This window comes from Sander lucioperca, chromosome 3 (genome assembly GCF_008315115.2).
Source record: "Sander lucioperca isolate FBNREF2018 chromosome 3, SLUC_FBN_1.2, whole genome shotgun sequence".
Lineage (NCBI taxonomy): Eukaryota > Metazoa > Chordata > Actinopteri > Perciformes > Percidae > Sander > Sander lucioperca.
This window is the reverse complement of record NC_050175.1, coordinates 2,415,662-2,428,187: the sequence shown is the minus strand read 5'-3', so window position 1 is coordinate 2,428,187 and position 12,526 is coordinate 2,415,662. Positions and strand designations below refer to the sequence as shown.

At 40.6% G+C, this 12,526-nt stretch overlaps 1 protein-coding gene across 3 annotated transcripts in view; it reads right to left on the bottom strand.

The window, feature by feature from the left end:
• The window catches only part of LOC116057296 (insulin-like growth factor 1 receptor), a 54,914-nt gene extending 47,361 nt beyond the window's left edge, over positions 1 to 7,553 (bottom strand). Inside the window, exons 1-2 of one of the 3 annotated variants that reach the window (XM_035999142.1) lie at positions 6,973 to 7,552; positions 6,213 to 6,330 (exon numbers count right to left, since the gene is read on the bottom strand). In XM_035999142.1, the coding sequence (XP_035855035.1) occupies positions 6,213 to 6,303 (91 nt within the window). In that variant the 5' untranslated portion in view covers positions 6,304 to 6,330; positions 6,973 to 7,552. Of the gene's footprint in view, positions 1 to 6,212 lie in introns of all 3 variants that reach the window. The other 2 variants (XM_035999143.1, XM_031309695.2) reach the window with 2 other exon arrangements.
• Between the last annotated feature and the right edge of the window lie 4,973 nt (positions 7,554 to 12,526).

The window sequence follows — 12,526 nt, the reverse complement described above, 5'->3', positions numbered from 1 at the left end:
CAGTCAGAAGCAGAGTATGAGGGCGTGCCCTGACAGTAGCTAGGTAAGGACTACTAGCCAGTCAGAAGCAGAGTATGAGGGCGTGCCCTGACAGTAGCTAGGTAAGGACTACTAGCCAGTCAGAAGCAGAGTATGAGGGCATGCCCTGACAGTAGCTAGGTAAGGACTACTAGCCAGTCAGAAGCAGAGTATGAGGGCGTGCCCTGACAGTAGCTAGGTAAGGACTACTAGCCAGTCAGAAGCAGAGTATGAGGGCGTGTCCTGACAGTACCTAGGTAAGGACTACTAGCCAGTCAGAAGCAGAGTATGAGGGCGTGCCATGCTAGCAGCTAGGCGAGCATTATAACGTGTGTTCCAAAGTGACCACGTTTATCTCTGAAGTAAAGGCTGGACTACAATAGAGCTGTTTGGAGCAGTTTGTGAACAGTGTTTTCTGTTGGAGATGGTAAGTCCCTTTGGGGGGGACTTTGGGCTTTTTCACTTTGTAAACATATAACGTGCACACAAAAAATATATAACACAATAAAGGAAAGGGGGAAAGCCAAAAAGCATAATATGAACACTTTAACTCCAATTGGGGGACTCGTCAGTAGCTTTGTTTCCATCAACGTATTGCTATGCGCATTTTGAAGTATCCCATTAGAAAATGTTGATGGAAACGGCAAAATTTGAAAAAAAAGTCCTCAAATTCGCCAAAAAGTTTTAATGCTCACTTGAGGTGGTTTTTGCCTTTTTCAAAAAGAGTTAAATACTAGGGCTGTCAGCGTTAACGCATTAATCGCGATGCGATTAAGGGCCGACGCGATGCGATTACATTTTTTTTTTTTTTTTTTTTTAAATCGCGTTAATCGCATGCCGGCATTTATTAATTTATTTTACACTTCACTCGGCTTTGCATCGTGCCTAACAGGCTACTATTTTGACCCTTTGCAGCACCGTTACTTATCATCAAGCTGCCACTTCCTCCTAACACATCCTGCTGCTGCAGGCTGCAGCATGATGGAGAAACACAGCAGCAATGAAATCCTGAATGGCGCTTTTTATTTTCCAAAACTCCCGGACGGCTCGTAGACAAGTCGAAAGCCATATGCACATTGTGTAAAGCAGAATTAAAATATCACCGAAGCACGTCAAGCTTGAGCTACCAGCTACGGAGCTAAGCATAGTAGTACAGTTAACGTGATGCTACACCACCGGCCCTCGGGGGGCGGGGGAGAGATGAATGTTCAGTACAGGTTAGTTTGACCAGCGGGCAGCATGGTGGCCGGAGCGGGCAGCAGCAGCTGCAGCAGCCGTAGCGGGCAGCGGGCGATCACGGGGGGACAACCTCAGCGGTGAAACGCGAACGGGGGCTGGAGTATAACCTAGCTAGGTGGAAAGCTAACGCTAGCCGGCCACCTGTTCCATCAATCCTGCTTGCAAGTGTCCGCTCATTAGACGAAAACTGGACTATATCCAACTCCAACGAAACTCCCAACGCGAGTTCAGAGACTGCTGTGTTTCTGTTGTTGTGGAAACAACAGCGTACTGGACTATCCAGCCTGTTTCTCTGTCGCTGGGTAACAGTGGAGATGGGCTGTGTTAACACGGACTTCATTAGCCGGTGATCACTGGACGTCAGTGAGGAATCCACATTATTTAGGAGTTACTAAACACTATATGGACTCTAGTAAGGATAGGGATTTTTAGTTTTTTAGTTAGGTACTTGGAGGAATTGTGCAATAATGACAGATTCACACATTTTTCTTTTGTTTACAGTAAATAAATAATTACAAATCTTAAAATCAAGTTCATAAAGTCATTTTCTTTGCATTCATTTGATTCCCAATCCAGATACACTGGTAAGAATTGCTTTCGATTGTTAATATGGACTTAAAAGCTGTTCTGAAATCCAAAATAATAGAATTTTAATCATGTGATAAAATATGCGATTAATCATGATTAACTATAGAACTTCAGCGATTAATCGCGATTAAAAGAAATTAATCGTTTCACAGCCCTAGTTAATACACAAAATGGGAGATGGAAACAGCTTTGCCGAATAAGTTGTGATGCAGCGAACGTGTAAGTCACATGACTGATTCCGCCGTCGTTGTTGCATAGCCCTTGCTGTGTGCATTACAATAATGGAATTTCTTTGTCTTCGGACAGCATGCAACATGACCAATACTAATTTTAAGTTTTAAGTTTACTCGCTCTAAACCAGTTGATGGAAACGCTTCTAATTCGCATTCTCTTTTTTTTTTTTCCTTCTTTGCCACATTTTAAAAGTTCGCTTGACAATTCGATGTAAACATGGCTAATTTCCGTTACAATACCAATTTAGCTTGGAAATTAAAGAGATTTTACAATTGTTCAAGGTTCCCTCTAACCTGCTGCATTCTTAAAAGTATTAATGTTTACATTAAAGCAGTTACATTAATGTACTTTTTATCTCACATGAACACACAATACAGTTTAGCTCTACAGAGTCTACGGTCAATGAGTTTTGAGTCCCATTTCATTCAGATATCTTGATGTGACAGAGGGACCCCTTTTAAAAGTGGCCATGCCAGTTTTTCGTTCGCCAAAATGTAGCCTAAGTTTTATTTAACCCCCTTCCTGACAAGCTAGCGTGACATAGTTGGTACCAATGGATTCCTTAGGTCTTCTAGTTTCACGATACAGACAAAGATCTTGGATTTTATGAATAGATTTTGGATCATTCAAATGAAAATTGATTTAAATCGGAATATCAATTATTTTAAACCAAGCTCTAGTTTATACATTGTTATCAATTGGATGTATGTAAACACCTTCAAATTAAAACTCCTTACAATCCATGCTACATTTTAGACCCAGCGTGCTTAAGAAATTTAAATCCAGTAGTGGTATCACACGGTAAAAAGAAGACAAAGTGGCCTGCCTACATTATCCAATAGCAATGCCAACTCATAAATCTTCCACTTTGCTCGAACTAGTACATTCCCTGATCCTTTTCAAGAACATCAATAAATACCTATAGAAAGAAGCAACAGACACAAACAGACAAAAAGGGCAGATCTACACACATTCCTTCATGGAAAAACACAAGAAAGTTGAACAAATTCGTGCAAAGTTAGTAAACTGGCGAAAACAAGTTTAAGATTGTCCTATAATTCTTTTTCCAAGAAGCATGTTTTACCACAGTAAACTCTACAGACAACAAATATAGCCAATGTGCAAACTCTCCTAAGGTTGACCTCTTTCAACCCCACTTGTGACATCAATTTCAAAGCACACTGAAGCTGTGGCTAGTGTACCAGTGCCCAGCTAAACTATGATAAAGTTGCCACAAATCAATCACCTTTCTTTGCATTTGGGGATAATTTGGTTCTTACATAAAATAGAGGGTTAAGGACTGTAGGCTTTTCGGTCAAAACTGCTGAGACTTTAAGTCTTCTCTAGAGAGGACATGAGGGCCTCTGCTGAGCCATTACAAAATGCCTTTAGTGTGATTTAAGGCAGGCAGTGTGCTGGTATGGCTGTTATGTCTTTCTCTATAATCTACTTGTCAGTGCACACTGTCAGCAGCCTTTAGTGAGCTGCATACCTGTTAATACAATCCCAACACCCAGGCCTGTAAAAAGACACACTGCCGAGTGATGTTACATCACCACAGCCTCAACGCTTCACCCTCTGTGGCCTCACTGCAACGCCAGCATGGCCATCTTTCATTGTGAACTGCTCCTGACCCCACTCGTGAAGATACTAAACAAAGGTTTCTGATCAAAATTTACATCTTGTTTTCAGCTAAGTGAAAATACAGATAGCAGGTGTAGAGGCTTAATAACTCCCCCTCCCTCTCCTCTCACACTGACACATTTTAAACAGCTGAGCACACAAGCCTATCTCTGCAGCTTTGAAGAGCCTCCAGATCACATATTTACTTTTGATAACCTTTTCCCATCTGGCTGCAGCACCCAGACTTTCCACAGACAATCAGAGGAAATCCACTAGAATTCCCATGAGACAAGAAATAGAAAACAATACGCCCTCTAAGCTGGTGCCTCATACACTGCCACTAGACTGCAAGCAGCAAGTTTGTTTACTCCCCATCCTGTATAGTGACAGATTGCCCGAGGGGGGGAACATATTCATAAATACTTTTCCACATGAGAGGCAAGGTGAGAAGAAATGTGCTGGGAAGAAAAAAAGATCATACTTGACAGATAATACTTGTTTGGTTCATCTGAAAGGCTGTGTCTGCAGCAACAGAGCTCAGCCTGGTTAACCAAAGCCTACCAGCTGCTCTTTAGTCCCACCTGATACAGCAAACCAGCAGGAATGCTTAGAGTTTAACCACACAAGGATCCTTTGGACAGCTCCACACCGGAGCGAGAATAAATGTAAGATTTTCGATGGGACTTTCGACTCTCTGCTTCTCCCAGGTTTGTCCTGTAACCGCTGGGGCTAACAGTAAACCCCATGACACTCAGTTCACAAGCTCCTCACTCTTTCCAATCAACAGAACTTAGTCTGTTTTGCTTGCGAATGTACTTTGGCTTGTTCTATTTTAAAACCCAGACCCTGGTTCAGTCCCCCAACCCACACCTCCCCAACATGTCATGATGAATGGGATGAATCAGGAAGCCTAGTTTACAGTATAACTGGAAACATGGAAAAATTTCAGATGGCAACACATAAAAAGACATTTTGAATGAATGAAGAAGCTTTAAATTAATTCAATTGGACGGTTTACATGCCATATAGTATTTTGTAACTAGAAAGTCATTTTTTTCACACACTAAACCATCTGTGCAGTACCAATTGGGGATTTTTAAAGTTCAGTCAAAATTTCAAAGAAGTATGGTTTACTTCAACGGATTATCATTGGACTAGTCTTGCATTGCCAGACCTATCTCCACGGCGATCACTGGACTAAAATCTATAACATCAGGCTTGTGGTTACCATCATTTGCCTGATGGGAGGACGTTGCAGTAGTCTGGTATTCATGAGAATATGTCGAAGGTCAAGGTATCCCCAGGTTTGTTTCGTAAAGAAGAACACGATTGGGAGTATTGTTAAAATGGAGGTGCTTTTTGGGAAAAAACACCTACACGCAAAATAATGGCCAAAATTGATGGTTATGGTTGTGTTGTGTTCACTCAGGTTAGGTTTGCTTTGTCTTATCAGAAACCTTTCAAAGTTAATAAAATATGACTGAAAATGGCAAAGCTTTTTTATTATTAATAAATAAATAAAAAATAATTAACCCTAACACTTTATTGCTCTCTTTATATGGCATTTGTATGCTGAACCTTTGGTACCAAATGGACTGGGCCAGGCTGTAAAACCACAACCACAACCAACCACTGGTGCCTGTTTATTATGTGTTGAAACGTCTAATCTATTAGATATACAGAGCTGAATTTGTCAAGGTTCTTGCCACAAGCAGTAAGAACGGACTTATGTTTGAACCCAGCTTGCAGTACTTTGTCTCACTTCAGTATACAAATAATACATCACATGTTTGGATGTAGAGGAAGACGAGCCCAACTAAACTTAGTTACGTACGTTTTTATTTCTCACATCCTATTTCTATTTGCTGTTGAGATACCTTCCACATAACTCACCACATTGTGACTCAGAGTTGATAATGTAGTATATATATATATATATAGCTCCATTGGCTGAGTCATGGTAATGTATTTACAAACACACTTAAAACTGACTCATTGTCTATGGTGTGTTTTAAACCAAGTTACAATATTACAACTAGTATTTCTACAATCTATAACTGTATTCACAAAAAACAGGTTAACTACATTTATTTGCATTACTAACACAACATTAAATATTAAATGTTTTTCCCACTAAGAGAAAATAAAAAGTCCTACATACAGGATTATTGCAAATCTTTTATTAACCACATAACTGAATTGTGACATGCCGTATTTCTTCTTCTCTATTAACAATACACGCATCTTTCTGATATTTTCGACATAAATACAGAAATGTAATATGTAAACTGTCACACAAAAAACCATTGTTGTCTCTATTTACAGTGTTGCGCTATATATACGGTATGTATAGTAAAGCATGGTGTTTTCACTGTAACGAAAGCTAACCTTATTTCCCATAGTTGAACAGCGTTGGAGCAAATGTCCCCATGTGTAACTAGTAAATGTCCCCATGTGTAACTAGTAAATGTCCCCATGTGTAACTAGTAATGTGGAGGAGCAGTACTTACTCTCTGCGGCGGCGGGCCGGAGGCAGGACGATAGACCCAGCATCAGACCCCAAAACAAGGTCAAGCGGCTCCATTCCGTTCGAGACCTCATTCCTGGATGTGTAAATCCTCACAAATCCTGTAAATAAATATGTAGAGGGAAGGAAACTTGGGCAAACCCTGCTCAGAATTATTAAAAGACTTTTAAATCTCCAGTCAGCACCTTTTAGCAGTTAGCCAGCTAATGAAGCTAATAGCTACTCCAAACAGGCTAGCAGGGTAGCTTTCTCACGTTTCCTAATGGAAGCCCAATCGTGCTCCAAAATCACCAATGTATTCCTCTAGCTATAAATGTATTCATAGTTCTGTTTTATTCCTGCAAAAAATAACCCTGCACTGATGTGTGTAATGAAACCAATGTTAGGGTTGTTAAACTAGCGGCGGGGGTTCCTCTGTAATCCGCATCTTCACACTCCATACCTGGAGGAAAAACATTCAACGTCCCGCGGCTGGAGGATTCTCGGGAGGCAGAAAACGGGTCAACCCCCCCCCCTTTAAAATTAGGATGGAAAGAGCCTGTCTAGGACATACAGTAACATGTTAAATCAATGCGCATCCTCCTTGAGTGAACGACACGACGTTTGTTTCGATATATCCAGGAGAACATCTAGTTTCAGACCGCAGCCTCCTTCTTCTTCTTCTTCTCCTCCTCCTCCTCCTCCTCCTCAGACGCTCATCATGCACACACACACACCGCGTTGTTTTGGTAGGAGTAATTCACCTTCATATCGGCGGGAAATGGAGTATTTGACCTTATTGCTCAGGGTCAAGTCAAGTCCTCTGGTTATCTAATGGCCTCCGTCGATAGATAGCTGAACGGGTAGCGTAGTTAGACAGATTAATGTGCAGGTACACACACAGTCTCCTTCGACCAGTCTGCAGTCTGTCGTGTTCGCTGTAAACACGGCGCCCTGCGCAGAGATCGTCTCTGTTTCAAAAGATGATTCACTCGAGCTTCTGCCCCGCCTTCCAGTCTGTGAAAGTGGGCGTCGCTCTTACTGCAGTTTAGCGGAGAGCAGTTACCATAGTGACTGGTCTGGTACTCACAAGAAGGTCAGTTTGATCTCGGTGTGTTTTACTGTCGTTAACAGAATAAACTCTACTCTATATTAACAAGAGGACACCGCATGCCATAACTTTATCATTTGCACCAAAAGTCCATTTCACAACGACAACTTTCCTTGTACATTCACACCAGACACGAGGCAGGGGTTATAAACTGGACCGCCATTAATCTACCAGTAGCCTATAAACAAACATAGGCCTACTTTCCAATTGACTAATGCATTCATTTGTGCAGGGTCCACTTCTTTGTAAGGTCTACATCACCATAACAGATCGAAAATGTAGACAGAGTGAGACCTCTTAACCTTCCTTCTCCTCTGTGGTCACCGCCGTAGAGACTCCGTTTACGACCGATGTGGTGTGAAGGATATCCGGGGCCGAAGATCCAGGATCAGGGTTGTTTTGCTGCTCACAAATACCAGTACACAGCGGAGGGCTGCCTATACAAAGATCGTGTCTGTCTGCACCACCTGTAATTACATTTTTGAATCTACGCAGTCACAGCAGTGTCTTTATGTGTATATAATGTTATAAGCCTGTCATTCATACATGTCTACAAATGCGTCTTTATATTCATATCATATTGCTTTTCGGGGGCTAGTTCCTGTGTTATGTCTGCTTAATTGTAATCTAGACATAAAATAATTTGTGGCCATGTTTGTTTTTACATTATGATATGATATAATAAGGCAATTTAACTTTGTTTAATGTAGCCTACTAGGTCTAGCCTATATTTCATCTAACTAATAAAATCACATATCATCGCCCCTTGCCTTGTAATATCAGGCTGTATCACAAAAAAATCATCACGTAGTCATGTCTTTTGCATTTTGGTAGCAATTCATGCAAAACATTTGGCTCTGGGTTTCCTCTGAAATGCTGCCATCTCGAGGTCAGCGGACCAACTGCGAGTTTACAGTCAAATCAAATAGAAGAGGGAGGGCAAAAACTCCAAATATTCATTTTAGTTTTCTGATGAAAACAATGAAAATATGAATGTTTTCCTTTTGAAGACATGGTTTAAAATATGAATGATGTTGTTGTGGGAGGTTGCAGTAGATAGACTCCGACAAATGCTTTGTCTGAACTATGGAGCTCAACAGGGATTTCAACTACTAACCTAAAAACCACAAACGAGACAAACAAGTCATACTGTAGTCTTGTAAGTTGAATATACAGGGAAAGAGTGTCACACCTCGTATGTGGGGATTTCAAAATAACTTATCTCACCACACTGACTTTCACGTTTGTTTGATACACAGACAGGTCCCGTTGAAATGATCTTTTGAGGTCCGAGGCCCAGTCTGAGGATGTAGAGGTCCAGCAGCTTGTGATGCTGTGAGAGAAGCAGACAGTAAACAATAGCGTCTATAGAAGAGCCCTGACAGTTTTGATTATTCCTCTAATTACAGGCCGCTTTTATCACTTCACAGAGCAGAGCACAGAGGCATTATTTGAGCCACACATTACCTCAGTTCTGGCAGACAGCACTCGACATCCGTCAGAATCCAACAATTAGCACTGTGAGAAAAGAAAATGCACATTAAAAATGAAGTAAATATCAGTGGCCACCCAAGAGTCCAAATACAGTGAGTCACCCTCTAACAAGTGCTCACTGTACCAACATGACCTCCCTGTGCCAGAGAATGTTGTGCCTGTCCACTTGCATTTGTTAAGTCCCTATTAAAGTCCCCACGAAGGCAGCCGACGGGCCCACCTACCTCGACTGTCCCACTGAAATCCATTCTCACACTGCACTCATGTGGAAATAAGCCTGTTTACCACCAACGGGTCACACATGCTAATGAGCGTCTGTTTGTTTTCCACTGTGCTCATGCAGGATGAAGGGAATTTAGAGGGGAAATAATAGACGATATGCAGACAACAGCCCGGGTGGCTTTGCTGCACTAATGATGAAAAAACGTAGAACAGAGAATTAATGGATATGAAATCAGAACAGGAAATGTGGTCTGACATTTTGATGTTGCTGGTTCACAGAAATACAGAATGTTGGCTGGCCTGGTTTGGAAGTGGTGGGGCAGTTGTGTCTCAAGAATAGACCACAGCTTTGTCTGATGAACCCCCACCTGACAGGTAAGGTATATTATTGTGTAGAATTAGAAACTTGTCTACACTATAAACTGTAGATCATATACAGGTTTTGGTCTATATTGATGACACAGCAATCAATCCTCAAAATAGTAATTTTGTATCTTCTCCCAAGAACAAAAACATTTTCTTAATTTAGTTTTTTGTGTCGGGCTCCGCAGGACTATGCCACAAAGCTTGATCCATTCCCATGATCTTGATAATGATCCATACAGAATAACATACAACAGTAAGTCTCATAATTGTTTGTGTTATTGGTTGTGCTGTGTGCGTGTGTGTGTGTGTGTGTGAGTGTGTGTGTGTGTGTGTGTGCGTGCGTGTGTGTGTGTGTGTGTGTATGTATGTGTGTGTGTCTGTGTGTGTGTGTGTGTGTGTGTATATATGTCTGTGTGTGTGTGTGTGTATGTGTGTGTGTGTGTGTGTGTGTGAGTGTGTGTGTGTATGTGTGTGTGTGTGTGTGTATGTATGTGTGTGTGTCTGTGTGTGTGTGTGTGTGTGTGTGTGTGTGTGTGTGTGTGTGTGTGTGTGTATGTGTGTGTGTGTGTGTGTGTGTGTCTGTGTGTGTGTGTGTGTGTGAGTGTGTGTGTGTGTGTGTGTGTGAGTGTGTGTGTGTGTGTGTGTGTGTGTATATATGTCTGTGTGTGTGTGTGTGTATGTGTGTGTGTGTGTGTGTGTGTGTGTGTGTGTGTGTGTGTGTGTGTGTGTGTGTGTGTGTGTGTGTGTGTGTGTGTGTGTGTGTGTGTGTGTCTTGGTTAGCATCGTTGCCACACACACCAAGGTCCAGCGAATACAGTAAATGCTGACCCAGGTCCTATCTTTGTGCCCAAAGACATACAGGTGAGGTGAGGTGGCCTGGAGAATCTAAATTGTCTGTAGAAAGAATAGATCCAATGCATCACTGTTTCCCTGCACATATTGTTTCCATGCCCAGTTCTCTCATGAACCCCATGACCCTGATTAAGTATTGAGGATTAAAACACACTTATTTCATTCAGTATAGTATGATCAACTACAATCAATTTTCACAAAAAACTGCAAATTCACAGAGCAATATTACACAGCAATGGAAATATTTCACCCTTGCGTGCATGCATGGAATAGACAAAAATACTTTACAGTACAATAATTTAACTGTATATATCATACTGTAAATAAATGTATTGTTCCTTTTGCCTAATACAATTTTCGGTCTTTAGCACACATATATTATATTGACTTTTTATAGCTCACAAAAACACGCAAAGAAAGGTAGAGCTGGTGTGACATTACTGCTTTGAGATGTCGAGGCAGCGTGAAGACAAAGGTACAAAGGGTCCAGTAATTACGTGCAGCAGTTGCTGGTGCATTAGTCACAAAGACTGCAAAATGATGTAATGTGGCAGTAAAAGCTCTCAGAACTCCTGATGATGAGAAACAGTGTAATCCCTCACCAACGTTGACACGTAATAGGATATTGACTTTACAAAGCGACTTAAAAACACTCTCACCAAAAAATGATTAGCTTTACCAAACTGCTATAGGCTACTACACATTTTACTCTACAAACGTGTCATGTCAATGTGTTTTGAGAATTAATGGACATACAGATAACTAATGTTTATAAGAAGCAGGGAAACAATAAAGTTCATATACTCAATGTGTTTCATAATAATATTTTGAGTGAATTCAAGCCACAACGTATGCTGTAAATTCAGTTATCTTCACATTAATCCAGTCCCATTTTACCCAACACATCATGTCTGAACCGTGATTTTCTTTTTTGAGAGTATTTCTGACTGATTTTTTACCATGTTTATTGCATAAAATGCACATTTCACCTCACCTACACAAAATATATTTATGACATTTTAATGAAAGAATCGTAGCTCATTTTTCAATGAGTACATTTACATGGGTTATGGCATTATCGTTATCCTGGTTGTGATCTTATTTGGGATGTGTTTACATGGAACATAAAAAAATTGTTATAGACTTATCCCTGTATACACGATTCAAACAGTATCCAGGTTTCTGATCATCTGGGTAGAGTTGTGTCTTCATTTATCGCCATCTCAGTCACTGTTGACTGATATAGCCTACCAATAAAGAATGTTGAGAAACCTGGATAAGGTGTTAACATGCCACAGAATCCTGGTTTATATCATATCAATGTTTCTGAAACAATGATATGATGTTTATATGTGCAACACAAACAACCATAATCCATGAACCTACTTTTCTATGGCATAGACTGAACAGCACAGTCCATGATCAGTGTTGCCAGATCTTGCGAGACAAATAAGCAACCAGGCCTGTGAAAACAAGCCCAAAACAAGCAACTTTTTCTACGGAGCCCCCCTAGGTTCCAGGAAGAGAAAAATAAATAAACTTTGTGCACGGTTTTACAATCCGTAGGGATGGATTTTAAACTGTGGGTACAGATTGTCAATTTACATCCATGTGGACAGATTGGTAAACTGTGCGCAGTTTTGCAAAACTGTACACACGGTAGTTTATTTATTTTTCTTCCCCCTGAGCTTCAGGACAATGATCACAAGAGTTAGTTAAACCACCTTTTAACATTATTTAACATTAGAAAACTGATGGGATATCAAATATAGACTGATGTACCAAGTACATTATATACACAGTAAACCTCTGATAGCCTAATTAAAATTTGCACACACAAATAAATATCATCCTGAACTCACAAATCCGTTATTTATTATTGCAGGGACTGCAGAAGATCCCATTTTTAAATAACTATAACCCAGAAACAGGAGGAATTATTGATAATCTTAGTGTGCAGCAATAAAGTGGCTCCTGCTCTGATAAACAAATGAGTGAGTTAGAAAAGACTTAAATAAACTAAACTGGTTTAAAAACAATTCCAGTCAAAACCATTTAAACAGGTGAGGATGAGGCTTGGTCTAAAACATTTTTCTTAAGACTCTTAACACTTTAGCCTCATATATATGAAGAATAACACCACCATTATCTTTCTCATTACTCACTGACATTTTCCTAAACAGAAAAAACCGATTGCCCTGCTCTGCCTCTGATTGGCTAGTACTCGTTGCCATCTGGGTCAGAGCCAATTAGAAGCAGGATGTGGGTGAGAA